The sequence below is a fragment of the Bos grunniens genome, chromosome 7, assembly GCF_055505025.1.
Source record: "Bos grunniens cultivar Pamir isolate PY7600 chromosome 7, Bosgru_T2T1.0, whole genome shotgun sequence".
Classification (NCBI taxonomy): domain Eukaryota; kingdom Metazoa; phylum Chordata; class Mammalia; order Artiodactyla; family Bovidae; genus Bos; species Bos grunniens.
The window spans coordinates 80,895,198-80,911,455 of record NC_141171.1 but is presented as its reverse complement, the minus strand read 5'-3'; the positions used below and the strand labels follow the sequence as shown (position 1 = coordinate 80,911,455).

The window sequence follows — 16,258 nt, the reverse complement described above, 5'->3', positions numbered from 1 at the left end:
GGTCCCAACCTTGGCCTATAACAGCTGCAACCCTCTCAGCACAAATGATTTCATTCCCTCCCCACTAAGAGACCAGAACAAAAGCCAGCATATAGTTTCTATTTAACAGCTCAAGGCCACAATCTTGGGATGATCCCAGTCCCCATTAAAGTCCCTGCTTACAAAAGCACACAATGCCAGGAAAGAATTTGTATTTGTTCCAGCCAAAACCTAGTGAAAGATAGACATCAAACCTACCTACTTTTTGAGCAATTACTTCAGAAATCTTGTGGTTATAAATCCTTTCTCTAACTCCTTTAAGAGGTAAGTCTTCCACCACTTAAAAATGTGTGTGGAACCTCTCTTTGAAATGCAAACATCCATGGAGATAACTCTCACTGTTCTTCTCAGTCCCCATGGAAGGGGATCAGCAACAACTGCCAGTTATGAAACCCAGAAGGGTTTCATATTAACCAACCCCTTTTCTCAATTTTTCTATTTCCACTTCCTTGAACCCGCCGATGCCCAGCCCTCCTCCCTACTTGCTCATTCTTACTTTAAGACACCTAGTCATCTCTGAAAGGGCGGCAGAGGATGAGATGGTTAGATGGCAACACTGACTCAATGGACATGAATTTGAGCAAACTCTGGGACATAGTGGAGGACAGAGGAGCCTGGTGTGCTACAGTCCGTGGGGCGGCAAAGAGTCGGACACGAGTTAGTGACTGAACAAACAAAAACATCTCTGCACAAACTATACTCAGTTCAAGCTAGACTCTCTTTCCTATGCAACAATACTACTGAGTAAAATTACCCTTATCACCTGAATTAGTGCATGGCTCGGTTTATCATGGACAATGTAACTCGGTGTAACAAACACACAAACACAAGTTCACTTTTTTCTGCTTTCTGTTTAAAAGAGGTTTAAACACTCTTTTCTTAGCATTCTCAATTCTTTAGGAAAAACAACAACAACAAAAAAACCTTTAAACTCCTTAATATGCCTTTAAACAAATTGGCCTCTTCCTTATTTCTAACACTTTTTTCTTTATATTCTACGCCCCAACCTTACGCAACATCTTTCAGTTCCCTGAACCCACCAGTGCTGCTTCACCCCCAGACTCTATCACCCTGGCTCCTGCCCTGGAATACTCGTCTCCACTTCCCTGGTGTGCACTGACTCACTCTCTCTTCAGTCAGTATCTTGTCCCTGGGAAACCTTCCCAAGCACTCTCCCTAACTCTGGGTTACGTCAATCTGCTACATGCTCCATGACCCCTGGTCTCCTGAACCCTGGCCTGACCTAGCCACGTTAGAGTAATCTATCTTCCCTGCTAGACCACAAGCTCTCTGCAGGCGGGCGTACTCCTGTCTTGCTTTCCACTGTCTGTCCTAAAACTCTGTTTCACTACCTGGTGCTAAATCCGTACTCAGTAAGTACGTGTTAGATGAATAAATACTGTAAATCATTAATGTTCTATAAGAGAACCCTAGTCCATATGACAAAAATTCTTTTTTTTAATGATAAAAATTCTTATCACTGAAATCACCTGAAGCATCTGTGATCCTTTCACAAAACATCTGAAAACAGACCACAAGACAAAGCCTATACTATACACCAACAGGAATTTGCAAAACCATCGTGTGATTCCTCTCCATTAGCACCTGTGGGCATTTAAAAATATAAAATATTTTTGCTCTGGGTTACCAGCTAATTAAGGCTAATCTTTTAGTTGCTAAATTGTTCCCTGTATGGATAATTGGAAATAGCACTGACTCCATATTTGGTGTTGAGTATAAAACTATAGCCATGGATTAGTTGACTTAAAGCCAAAGGCAAAACTTGGGTAAATTTTTAAAACATCGTATGGTATTTAAAAGTTCGAGATCAATGTTATCATCTTCATCCTTTTTTTGTCATGATGTGGTACTTACTGACAAATCTGTACTATTGGGAACAAACTGGTCCTGCTCTCCCAGCAGCACATCAATCACAGGGTGCCGGCCATTTTTTATTAGGATTTTCCTTTCTTCTTGTAGAGTTGGTCTGCAAGAAGAGACATATTTCAATTGACAAAGCAAGGAAAGAGACTTTTAAAAACATCTCAAAAAGCATGAAGATTTTTATGGACAGTCTGTCAGACACACAACCAAACCTTAAACATGGACTTTAAGAACATATGCTCAGGACAAGGCTGAGTATAAAAGTTTAAACTCAACTGTAGAATCAGAATTGGAAAGACAACTATATTTACAGTGCTCTGAAGCACAAACTTTAGAAGAGTCTTATGATGGCTCTGTAACTAAGATCTCCCTTATAAGATCCTTTTTTTCTTTTTCTACTACTCTCTAAGATATATTCATCAAAAAAAAATACAGTTCTGATTATTGCTACTTAAAATATTTTTAGCAATAAACAAAATCATGCAAAATTATTTCTAGATTATTACATTAATATAAATTGTATGTTGGACTTGGGGACAGAATGACCTAAAATTTTCACATTCTGTTTAATTAAAACATCTTTCAATGGTCTTTAATATCTTTTAGTTTTTTTGATATAAAAAATGTTTATCTGCCTTGTTTTTTTTTAAGGTTTTCTATTTCTGCTTTTACTGATAGCTTCATCAGTTTATCCAAGCTCTCTGAGCACCAGCCTTCTCTCAGTTTCCTCCCCAGAGGTTACCACTGGGAGCAGTTTGGCGTCTACCTTTTCCAGTTTGGTGTCTACCTTTCCCAACGTTCTTCTATGCATTTAAGTTTCCATAAACTCATTGTATTGCTTTCTGATTTCTTCTTTAAAAATAAACAAACAACAACAACAAAAACCAAGAATCATACTGTAATTCATCATTCCACAACTACTTTCCCCCCCTTAATATGCCTTGATACCTATAAAAGGTAGACTTCACCATTTACCATGTGGGTCCAATGGACTCTGTCATTTTATTTCTTTAAATCTTTCTAAGTCGTTTTATAAGTACGATGTAGAATTGAGAAAAACAATAATAGTGAGAGGAAAAAGGCATGACAACTAGTAAGAATCCAAACAGCAAATTTCAAATTTTTATTCCATATTTTCCAGGTTTTTAAAGCACATATAGGGCCTCCCTGGTGGCTCAGTGGTAAAGAATCCACCTGCCAATGCAGGAGACCCAGGTTCAAACCCTGGGTCAGGAAGATCCCCTGGAGAAGGAAATGGCAACCCCATTCCAGTACTCTTGCATGGGAAATCCCACGGACAGAGGAACCTGGCAGCTACAATCCATGCAGTTGCAGAAGAGTTAGACACAACTTAGTGACTAAATAACAGGCATATCCACCTGGAAAGGGCAACACACTATGAATCTAAGTGTGCATCAGCTGTCATGCAGGCACACGGACGATGTTCACTTATAAACACTAATTCTAAAGTTCAATACAGTTCTAATAGGTTCTAGCTTATCCTTATTTCTGGTTCTTCTCCCACTTGCGACGAAAATGCAATGTTTGAAGAACTTTTTGAAATCTTTTAAAGCTTATAATTTTCATAAAGAGAAGATAGCTATCTTCTTTGCTTCATAATTACAAAACATTTTCATACCTACATTTATAAAGACAATTCGAATAATCAGTCAAATGAGTACTTTTATTTTATATCATCTATTTTCTTTCACTCTCCTGCTTCAGCACCTATCCCCAAGCAAACAGTATCAAGTAAATTTCAGGGCACAAATATCATAAAAGACTACTCACATATGTGTTTTTAGCAAATCACGTTGGTTCCAATTCTTGTCACTAAGTACTGCATGATGGATGCATCTTTTGGAATAACACACTGGATAAGAATACTCCATTTCACTTTGCCCTCACAAATATATTATTCACACACACCTAAGACATATTATCTGCACACTCATAATCTGAGATTTTGTTTTATACACGAAATTTCACTACTATCATTAGTATATAGAGCACTGCTATCCTTCTCTTCACATCCATCTTTAGAATAATCTAATAATGAAATGAAATGTCTTCTGTCAGTTTTTTTTCTTTTTGCTATTATGAGGGAAAAGAAAAATTCTGAATTCTCAACTGTATTCACTTAAAGTCAGAAACAAACTACAACCGTGGCATCGCCAGTCTACTTTAATCTCTTCTTGAAAGATGATGTGACTGGCGAACACAATGAGAAAAATGAAGAATGATACGACAGTGACTTCCATCTCATTTCTGTATTTACCACTTCCTTCTTATTTTAGATTTTTACAGCCTGCTGGGAAATACTGATAAACAGTGATGAAATGATTCCTATCATGATGAGATAGTAAGGCACTCCAGACAAAAGCAAGATAAACATTATTAAAGATCTCAAAATGCATTTTAGATTTATAAAAGGGTCCAATGGGCCCATCTGGTGAATATAAGACTGAATACATTTTATTCTCCTTTAAAAAAAAAAGTAAATTTTCTCTTTGTTCTTTATAAAACCTTTAAAAAACTCAAAAGCTGAAAATAGGTCCAGTAAACCCTGATGGTATGGAATACTGAAGATGAAGGATTATTCCTTGGAGGCATTTTTTCAAAGCTGCTGAACAGCAAGTTAGCTATCTCCACTACTGAACATTCAGACTGTCTAGACTTTCAATGTTATAAACAATACTCCAATGAACAACCATATATACACATTCACGTAAATATTTTCAAGTGTTTCTCTAAGCCAGAGGAAATGCTTGAAGTGGAATTTCCAAATCATGGGACATGCATATTTTTAAATGCATGTTAAAATTAAAATGGCTTTTAATTAAAACTCAGGCCCGTTAACTCAGTGATGCCATTCAACCATCTCATCCTCTGTCATCCCCTTCTCCTCCTACCTTCAGTTTTTCCCAGCATCAGGGTCTTTTCTAATGACTCAGTTCTTCATATCAGGTAGCCCCAGTATTGGAGTTTCGGCTTCAACATCAGTCCTTACAATGAATATTCAGGACTGATTTCCTTGAGAATGGACTGGCTGGATCTCCCTACAGTCCAAGGCACTCTCAAGAGTCTTCTCCAACACCACAGTTCAAAAGCATCAGTTCTTCAGTGCTCAGCTTTCTTTACAGTCCAACTCTCACTATAGTCCACATATAGTTGGACTATATGTGTCTCACACATATATGACTATTGGAAAAACCATACATTTGACTAGACAGACCTTTATTGGCAAAGTAATGTCTCTGCTTTTGAATATGCTATCTAGGTTGGTCATAACTTTTCTTCCAAGGAGCAACTGTCTTTTAATTTCATGGCTGCAGTCACCATCTGCAGTGATTTTGGAGCCCCCCAAAATAAATTCTGTCACTGCTTCCACTGTTTCTCCATCTATTTGCCATGAAGTGATGGGGCCAGATGCCATGATCTTAGTTTTCTGAATGTTGAGCTTTAAGCCAACTTGTTCACTCTACTCTTTCACTTTCATCAAGAGGCTCTTTAGCTCTTCTTTGCTTTCTGCCATAAGGGTGGTGTCATCTGCGTATCTGAGGTTATTGATATTTTTCCCCGCAATCTTGATTCCAGCTTGTGCTTCATCCAGCCCGGCATTTTACATAATGTACTCTGCACGTAAGTTAAATAAGCAGGGTGACAACATACAGCCTTGACGTACTCCTTTCCCGATTTGGAACCAATCTGTTGTTCCACGTCGAGTTCTAACTGTTGCTTCTTGACCTGCAAACAGATTTTTCTCAAGAAGCAGGTCAGGTGGTCTGGTATTCCCATCTCTTTCAGAATTGTCTACAGTTTGTTGTGATCCACACAAAGGCTTTGGCATAGTCAATAAAGCAGAAGTAGATGTTTCTCTGGAACTCTCTTGCTTTTTTGATGATCCAATGTGGCAATGTGATTGTTCCTCTGCCTTTTCTAAACACAGCTTGAACATCTGGAAGTTCACAGTTCATGTACTGCTGAAGCCTGGCTTGGAGAATTTTGAGCATTACTAGTCTGTGAGATGAGTGCAATTGTGCGGTAGTTTGAGCATTCTTTGGCATTGCCTTTCTTTGGGATTGGAATGAAAACTGACCTTTTCCAGTCCTGTGGTCTCTGCTGAGTTTTCCAAGTTTGCTGGCATATTGAGTGCAGCACTTTCACAGCATCATCTTCTAGGATTTGAAATAGTTCAACTGGAATTCCATCAATTCCACTTGCTTTGTTCATAGTGATGTTTCTAAGGCCTGCTTGACTTGGCATTCCAGGATGTCTGGCTCTAGGTGAGTGATCATACCATCGTGATATCCGAGTCATGAAGATCTTTTTTGTATAGTTCTTCTGTGTATTCTTGCCACCTCTTCTTTATATCTTCTGCTTCTGTTAGGTCCATACCATTTCTGTCCTTTACTGTGCCCATCTTTGCATGAAATATCCCCTTGGTATCTCTAATTTTCTTGAAGAGATCTCTAGTCTTTTCCTCTATTCTATTTCCTCTATTCCTCTATTCTATTGTTTTCCTCTATTTCTTCACACTAATCACTGAGGAAGGCTTTCTTATTTCTCCTTACTATTCTTTGGAACTCTGCATTCAAATGGGTATATCTTTCCTTTTCTCCTTTGCCCTTAGCTTCTCTTCTTTTCTCAGCTATTTCTAAGGCCTCCTCACCATTTCTTTTCTTGGGGATGGTCTTGATCACTACCTCCTGTACAATGTCATGAACCTCCATCCATAGTTCTTCAGGCACTCCATCAGATCCAATCCCTTGAATCTATTTGTCACTTCCACTGTATAATCATAAGGGATCTGATTTAGGTCATACCTGAGTGGTCCCTGCTTTCTTCAATTTAAGTTTGAACTTTGCAATAAGGCGTTCATGATCTGAGCCACAGTCAGCTCTCAGTCTTGTTTTGCTGACTGTATGAGAGCTTCTCCAATCTGATTTCACTACTGACCATCTGGTGATGTTCAGGTGTAGAGTCTTGTGTTGTTGGAAGAGGGTGTCTGCTATGTCCAGTGTGTTTTCTTGGCAAAATTCTATTAGTCTTTGCCCTGCTTCATTTTGCACTCCAAGGCCAAAACATACCCTTACCTATTAGTAAATTCGGTATTATCAAACTTTCTAATTTTAACAGTGTGATCTCATTGTCTAAATATGCACTCACTGCTTCATAAGGTTGACGTCTCTTCATCAATTTCTTGACCCCTTTTCTTTTTCATCTTAATATCCTATCAGTGATCTCGAGTTTTTAGACTCAGACCTTTCACATATAAGCACATTTCTGAACGTACTCATAACACCAAGAAATAATACTTTCCTGAATGCTTGAATTCTTCTTAAATATATCCGACTAACAAAACCCCGAGAGTATACACTCACATCTCTAAAAGAAAGTTACTAAAGTATCTTCCAAGTAAACAATTTGAAATCACCTTTTGAAAAGGGACATTTAAAGTTACAAGAAAATGACACTTTTTAAATTTTAGAGTATAATTTTAAAACAGAATTTTTATCTATATAGGTTACAAATATACCGTAAAGAAAAAAAGATGATACCAACTATAAGTTATATCAGTTTTAAAATTCTAAGTGCTCTGCCAAGTGAAATCAACATATCATATTCATGACACTGATCTGACTTCCCAGAAAGGTTTTTTTTCACTTTAAAACAAAAATCTGAGTGGTTTGTTCTGCTCTAAAATCTACAATGACTTACTCTGTTGCTTTCAAAACTACATAATGAGAAAACACTTCCTGGTACAGTACGAAGCGAATGATTATTCAGAGACCTGAGAAGATTTATTAGGATGGGACAGTGATAGCAGAAAGATATGAAATGTTGACAGCATTTAGTGGCACTGAAGAGAAAGAACTGAGAAAATCTGGATGCTGCCTGAAAAGAACGAAACACTAAACTTAAACAAATTCACCTATTTTATATTTTTAAAACTGCATCATTCTCCTTTAAATGAGCCAGAGAAACAGAACAACAGCCTATATTAGTAAAAATGTACAATGTCCAGAATACAAATTGGATAGAAAGACCTAGAATAAGAACTTCCGTATAACGATTTAGAATATAGTGAATAAAATGTCCTAATAACATTTAGAAAGACAACTGTAATTATGAAGCCAACGATCAATTTGAACTAACTGCAATAACTCAAATGCCTAAAAATCTTTAAACAAGCTGGAAATCTAAGGGAAAAGAGCATAAACTTCAGATTATTTAGATACTAGTTTTAAATGCATTTTAGAAAAAAACTTCCTATTTCATGGCTATTTACACTCAATTTTATGGCTGCCAAAAAAATAAAAAAGAGAGAGACTGATTGTATTACTTAAAGATGATGGCACAATTTTCATTTAAAATTTTTCAGGTGAAATTTTATTACTATAAAATATATAGTAGTCAATTTGGAAAGTATTTTAGCATGTGACATTTCCTGAAACTGTTTTACTGACAGAAGACATGGTTTAGAACAATCCTACTGAGGACAAATAAAAGGCTGGATAAAGTATAGAAAACCTGTACTTTACTTGAAGTATACTACTTGAAGCCACCTGACAACTAACAAGACAACAAGGAATTGGAGCTGGGGTAGGACAGAGGATAGAGGGCCAGGGAGGGTGTTTGCTGATTTCTGCTGCTTTCTGAGGGGATGCTGAGCACTATGAACAGCTTTAATCTGGATTGAGACACCAAAAGACTGCACACCAGGCAGAAGACTGGATCTGAAGTGAGAACTGTAGGCTTTGAATCTTTGAACTTTTGAATCTTTAATCCTTTGAATTTCTGAACCTTCTCAAGCTCTGATGTGGACTAAGTGATGCCAGAACAACATTAGTGTGTTGAGATGTGACCCTTTCGGAGAAATATACATCAAATTATTTCTACAAATGATTTTGCAAATATAATGCACAGAAGATAATCAAAATAAGCAGGCATTCAAAGAGATGCATGCATGAAAATGAACAGAAACAACAGTCAATAGAAAGAGACCCGCAAGGACTACAGACATATGAGTGAGTCATCAGACACAGACTTTGAGATAATTATCTTACCACATTCAAAAAGACAGAAAAGACTGTGAACTGATAGAAAACAAAAAGTGATTTTTAAAAAATAAATAATGATAGGTATGAAAGATACTAACAACACATAAGCTCAGATGTTTTTATTAAAGGCAAAAAAATTTTACAATACTTAATTCTTTCTGATTTTTGAATAAACATCAATGAGTAACTATTGCTGTTTATTAAGTATTTATCATCTGCCTGGTTCTCCTTAGAAATTTCATAAAGTCTTTATCTCATTTAATTTGTACAACATTTCTAAGGGGTAGGTATTATTTTGTGAAGAATATGAAGAAACTGAGGAGCACAGAGGTTATGAAACTTAGTTTAAGGTTAGTGGTTAAAATAACCAGGCTGGTGATCAAACCTATGACCCTGGGAGGTGATTAGGTCTTAAGGGCAGAGCCCTCAGGAATAGGCTGCTGCTGCTGCTAAGTCACTTCAGTCTTGTCCAACTCCGTGTGACCCCATAGATGGAAGCCCACCAGGCTCCCCTGTCCCTGGGATTCTCCAGGCAAGAACACTGCTAGTACTCTTATATAAGAGACCCCAGAGAGTCCCCGAAAGGGCTTCACAGAAAGCCCCCAATGCAGAATTGCAGCCTAGGGGAGTTGCTGGAATGAGCTCAGGCACAGAACACCTCAGAAGCAGAGCTTGGCCACGGAACAAACCACTGCGGGGACTGGGCAGCCTGGAGCCCTAGGGGCCCAACCCTTGCCCAGCAAAGCTATGGGAACAGGACTACTACCCCCTCAGGTCTGGAAAGCAGGACCCCTGTGCCCCAGTGGGCCTGGAAGGCAGAGCACTGAGCCAAAGCTTTAGCTTAAGATTTAGTCTTAAGGAAGAGCAATTTGAGAGCAACTGAGTGGAATTTGCCTTAAAATGAATCATACCTTAAGTCTCCCCCATATCTAATTTAGATAATGTTTAAATAAGACTTTTATAATTACAAAGTTAAACATATCATAAGTGTTCAAGTGAACGCTAACAAATGAAAAGGATTGCTCCTCTATAAAAAATGTCACCCACATAAACCTAAAAATTGAAATATGTAACATTTCCCTCTAGTTATAGTCATCATCTGCTTTCATTATACTCAATGGTAGAGCAAGAAAGGAATTTCTTAATTTTAAATCAAGCTATATGCGTATGACATTCAGCTTTACCAAGAGTTCAACATATTTGAGTAATTTTAGTACTTTATAATGAAAGTGAAAGTCACTCAGTCAGGTCTGACTCTCTGCAACCCCACAGACTATACAGTCCATGGAATTCTCCAGGTCAGAATACTGGAGTGGATACCATTCCCTTCTCCAGGGGATCTACCCAACCCAGAGATCAAACCCAGGTATCCCACATTGCAGGCAGATTCTTTACCAGCTGAGCCACCAAGGAACACTAAACTTAATTGAAAAATTCTATCTGTTCTAAAGCACTGAAAAGGGCTGAGGTAAAACAAAACAAAACACATTACCTGCAGTAATCTCTTTGCTTAGCGACCTTGGCCAGGGACAAAATGCAGTCAATCGTTGCTAGGTGATGGACTGCTTTACACAAGGTGTGATAATGTTCATTGAAATTCCTACAGAATCAACAACAACAACAAAAAGGTGAGCAAATTGATTTCTTAGATCTATAAAAACTGTACAATTAGTAATCAGTTTGGTAGCTATGATGAGCATAAACAAATAACCAGGCACACAGCTAGCAGTTAAGAAAGGTGGAAATTACATTGAACTATTTTCTGTTTAATAACTTGATTATTGAGACTTTATTTGGAAAAAGAAAAATATATATATATATATTTTAAAATAGTTTCTTTACAAAGATGTCTACTATTAATACCATATTGCACATTTCATCTGACCATGACCCTGAAGTCAGACCTAATTAACACTAATGTAGAGATTATTTTCATTTAACTTAAATGACATCACGAACTACCCAAATGGATCCAGCTTCCCTTTGCACATATCCTTCATAGCACTGTCCAAACTAGGATAACAGTTTCAATATCTTCTCCTAAAATTTATTGGAAGTGTCTCAATGGTAGAGCTCATCAGGTCCACCTGATTTATTTATCTAACATTTAATGATAGAGTTGACACTACAATAAATTTTTTGAAGGTAAGCAAGAAGAAAGGTACCTTTTTTTAGTGATCTTCAGTTTTCTTATTAATAGTTCATATAGAAATTAAATATTAGACTTGTTTTTAAAAAGGTCACTTTAAATCTTTGGCTAATTAGGTAGCTGGTGATCTAAAAGTTTAAAAGACTTGCAATGAAAGACTTATTCTAGAAAAAACATACGCTACATGTAGGGGTTTTCCTTTCCTTTTTTTGCTTAGATACTTTCATTATCTCTTATCACAGGAGTTCCTTATAACCTTCTAAAGATGCTCCTCTCCAAAAGAGATGAGTATTCTACTGAATGCATCTCTTAAAAAATATTTCTCTATTTAATACTGCGGGTTTCAGAAACTAAGAGATTTAATCTGTTTGCTTCTTAAATCCAAAGGTTTTTAGAGTGCTTCCTACTAGAAAAGAATATCCAGATTAAGCTACTATGTGATCAGTTATTCCAATATTATTACCATTGTACTGGTTTTTTAGAACCCATAATTTCTGACTTATTAATATTAAAATAAGATATTCTATGTAAGTGACTTTTCCAGATACTAGACCATTTTAAATATTCAGTTTTAATTCTAACTATTTGTGAATTACAGAGTATATTTACAGTATATTTTAAACTTCTTTGTCCAAGTAGATACAGCACTTGTTGTTCAGTTGCTAAGCTGTATCCCAAGGTGCCACGGACTGCAGCATGCCAGGCTTCCCTGTCCTTTCACTATCTCCCTGAGTTTGCTCAAACTCCTGTCCACCCATCTCACCCTCTGTCACCCCTTCTTCTGCCCTCAATCTTTCCCAGCATCAAGGCCTTTTCAAATGAGGCAGCTCTTCGCATCAGGCAGCCAAAGTATTGGAGCTTCAGCTTCAGCATCAGTCCTTCCAATGAATATTCAGGGTTGATTTCCTCTAAGATTGACTGGTTTGATCTCCTTGCTGTCCAAAGGACTCAAGAGTCTTCTCTAGCACCACAGTTCAAAACCATCAATTCTTCAGTGCTCAGCTGTCTTTATGGTCCACCTCTCATATCCGTACATGACTACTGGAAAAACCATAGCTTTGACTAGATGGACCTTTGTCAGCAAATTGAGAACCTCATAAACAAGGAGAGCATAATGAATATAATTTACCTATTTCCCCCAAATTAAAGTTACTCAGAAGGAACTATATGATTACCACTAACAACGTTAAGAGTCTGTGCAAAATACCAAACACAAAGGAGACTGGACCCTGACATTAAACAGGAGCACTCAGTTGCCACCTTAAAAATGATTCTTAGTTTTGAAGATGCCACGCGCTGTATGGACATAACGCTCCTGAGGGTGCCCTGTCACTTCTAGTCTAGCTTCAGTTTTAGATTTGACCACTCATCTACCCCTTGGACTGCAGCTGATGCTGTCCCTATTCTAATTACTAATCCATCTGGTCTTCCTATCCTGGCACTCTCTCTTTTGCGAGAAAGCAGCCATATTTGATATTTCTGCTCTTGCCTCTCTGGATGTGAGTGTTCAAAATATCTGTGCTGCTACTGCTAAGTCACTTCAGTCGTGTCCGACTCTGTGTGACCCCATAGACGGCAGCCCACCAGGCTCCCCCATCCCTGGGATTCTCCAGGCAAGAACACTGGAGTGGGTTGCCATTTCCTTCTCCAGTGCATGAAAGTGAAAAGTGAAAGTGAAGTCGCTCAGTCATGTCCGACTCGTAGCGACCCCATGGACTGCAGCCTACCAGGCTCCTCCGTCCTTGGGATTTTCCAGGCAAGAGATCTGTGGCACTACAGTAAAAAAATGTAAAAACGGCCTATTTTTTCTTATCCCCACTCTTCCTTCTCAGGTCCTGGCCAGGCCACTAATTTGTCACTACTCACCAGCCTTAGGTTGAGGATAACTGTCCCTGATGATCTAACTTCCGGGATTGAAATGAGTAACTTAACTCTTGGTCAGTACCATTTCAGCTTAGTAACAACAAAAAAGGCAGGAGAGAGAAGGTAAATTGTTTAGCTGTGGACAACAATGTTCCTTCTCATGTCAACTGTATAAATAAGGCGTGTGAAAAAAAAATTTTAAGCTATCATAAACCTTAAACGTCACCATCACAACTCTTACAAAGCCTTGCTTGGCTTCTTGGTCTTTGTCTATTTGTTATTCTTGACCAAATTTCAAAGAGATCATTTTAGAAAAATGACACGCTGAAAAATGGACAATTCAGGCAACAATCCAATAGACTTGTGTTTACGTTATAACAACATACAACTTTACCACTAAGCCACCAAAAACAACTTCAATTAATCACTGTGATTTAATCTCAAAAGGTATTGCTGGGTCCATAGGAAGAAGATTAAAGACACTTGGGTTCTAAAGTTATTATGACAGTTTACCATCCGATGTGATTCAATAATATTTGAAGTTAATTAAAAAGGAGAATATTTTATTTTCTATTTGCAAATGTATTTCTAAAATCCTTGAACTACTATATGAGACGTAATTTTATTCAATTGAATAATATTCAATAATCTTATTATTAAAGATTTTTCAAGTGAGATTATTCAATATCGAGAGCCCATCTTTTAGAACATGAAAGAAGAGACACTGTTTTTTGAGAGACAGTTCCATTCACAGACTTTCTTACAGCCTTAATTTCTTGCAATATTTCAATATAAAGTAATGTGACTAATGGACAACTGTTAGTATCTCAGTAAGAGACAAAAACACTTGTATAGCTGGTATTCAATCCTCTGGTGTCAGGTTCAATGAGGTTAATCATTTTTGAAATGACATTATATTCACACCATCTGGCACCTCAATAAATTGTATGTCTAACAATCAATGCTATTCTCAAGTGGGGGTCTAGCTGCAAATGTTGTAGCTAAATTTCAGCCAATATTCTTTCTTTAGATAAAAAAATTTATATTTTTCTATTTGAAAGTAATATATGTATATTACAGAAACTTTTGATATCATGGATCTACAAAGTACATTACACTTCCAGTAATCTCACCCTCCAGAATTAATCTCAATATTTGAAGTTATTTATATATATATGGTCAATAGGCATGTTAATAACAGCATATATTTAATATTTTAAAATACAAAAATGTGTATGCTGTGCATGTATGTGAATTTACACATACAGAACTGGCATCACATTTTTAATACTTTTCATCCTTTCTTTACTTAGCAATATATCATATCATATTCTTCTGTGATGTTTTATTTAATGTTAGCTTACTCTCAGCAGCTCCCAACTCCAGCCAAGCCACAGTATGATGAGAGCAGGATTCTCCTGGGTTAATGGGGTAGAAGGGCCCAGGCAGAGGGCTGACACAGTGAGAATGGCGGGGTGTGAGAAGAGGACAGGAGAGGAAGGGGCAAATCAAAGAGATGTTTCAAAGAGAAAAAAGACAAACAGGAATTTGATAATAGATAAAGGGGAAAAAAGGAATAAAGAATCAGGATAGTGCGAAAATCTTTACCCTGGGAGATCTGAACTTTCTCTACGCTAGAAGCATGAAAGAACATAACCCAGACCTATAAAATCACATACACTATGCAGGCAGGGAAGATGAACAACCTCACCGAATCCCAGGACCCTAGATACAGTCCCTGAAGCTTGAAAGGGAAAACATCAGTCCACTTTTCATGTTCTCAGTGATATCACTAAGGGGAAAGTCAGGAAAACAAAAACTCAAGAGCCCTGAAAACCCTTAGCAAGGGTAATTGAAAGTAAGTTGGAAAAGGAAGTGAGTAGACCAAATTTCTATCCCCAGATTCAAGACTCAGAGTCAAGATAATCTCAAAAGATTCAGGGTAAGTGTACTGAAATCTCTTTCTGATCCTGTAATTCAAAACTGCTCTGGGCAACAAGAGATCCTACCAACCTACCACCTTTTAAAAACTGTCACATATTATCTTTTTTGTTCCTCTTTTTTCACTTGTCAGAGTTGTTACTTTAAATGGAAAAAAGTTCCCTGAAGACTACACTGAATATACTGTTTAAATTTTTAAAGAGCAAGACTGAGAGATTTCCCAGTGATGCCCATGGATTGATTCACCATAGGCGGGCTCTACAGCCTGACAGTATAGCGCACACGCCCTACCACCAGACACCCTGGGTTGAATCTGGGTTACAGTCTTATTGTGAGCAACTTATTCTTTAATTCTGTCACTCACCTTATTCATTTGCAAATTGGGGATGATAATAATATTTCACTCTTAGGGCTCTTGTGAAACAAAATGAGCTAATAAACAAAGTGCTTAGGTGACTGGTGGTCGGGAGCTGGCTTCTATGGACTCATGAAAGTCAACTGTGTGCACATCTCCTTTCAATCCAGGCCAGCAGGACCCTGTAATCAGTCCTGGATGGGGTAGTGACACCACAGAAATCGAACACTACTGCTCTCCAGAGAGCTGGGCGTTCACCATTTATCAGAACACCACCAACTTAAAACTATTACGATGAACATGTGACTGCTAATAAATCCAGAATGAGATTCTCTGAGACAATGGCATGGATGCCTCCCCTCTAAATTTCATAATATAAAGGTAGAGGGCTATTCTAGATTAAAATATACTAATGAAACATAATAGACAAATGCAACATGTGAAAGGTTTTTTTAAATATGGGAGGAGGGGAAATCACAGTCATGGAGAAAAGACTTGTGGTTGCCAAGGAGGAGGGGGCTGAGGGAGGGAAGGACTGGGAGTTTAGGATTAGCAGATGCAAACTATTATATAGCAACAAGGTCCTAGTGTATAGCACAGGGAAATGTATTCAATATCCTATGATAAACCACAATGGAAAAGAATATAAAAAAGGAATGTCTATATGTATGTAACTGGGTTACTGTGGTATATACAGCAGAGTTTGGCATAACTCTGTAAATCAACTGTTAATCAATTTCAATAAAAAATAAAAATAATAAAAATATGGGGAGAAGAGGAATTGAGACAATTTAATATTTAACTTAGTAGCTGCAGTCCATGGGTTGCAAAGAATCAGACACGACTGGGTAACTGAACAACAACAGTTATAGTTTCTCAGGTATAACAGTGGTAGCAAAATTATATAGCAAAGTGTCCTTATTTTTAGAAGATGTATGCTTAAGTATTTAGGGGCAAAGTGTT

At 37.5% G+C, this 16,258-nt stretch overlaps 1 protein-coding gene across 7 annotated transcripts in view; it reads right to left on the bottom strand.

The window, feature by feature from the left end:
• Positions 1-16,258, bottom strand: part of MSH3 (mutS homolog 3) — a 183,182-nt gene that overhangs the window by 60,201 nt on the left and 106,723 nt on the right. For all 7 annotated transcript variants that reach the window (XR_015168006.1, XR_015168007.1, XR_015168008.1 and 4 more), the window contains 2 exons: positions 10,480-10,587; positions 1,915-2,026 (listed from right to left, as the gene is read on the bottom strand). Coding sequence is in view for 4 of the 7 variants with exons in the window: in XM_086412793.1 (XP_086268919.1) it covers positions 1,915-2,026; positions 10,480-10,587 (220 nt within the window). In the remaining 3 variants the exon portion in view is untranslated. The remainder of the gene's footprint in view (positions 1-1,914; positions 2,027-10,479; positions 10,588-16,258) is intronic.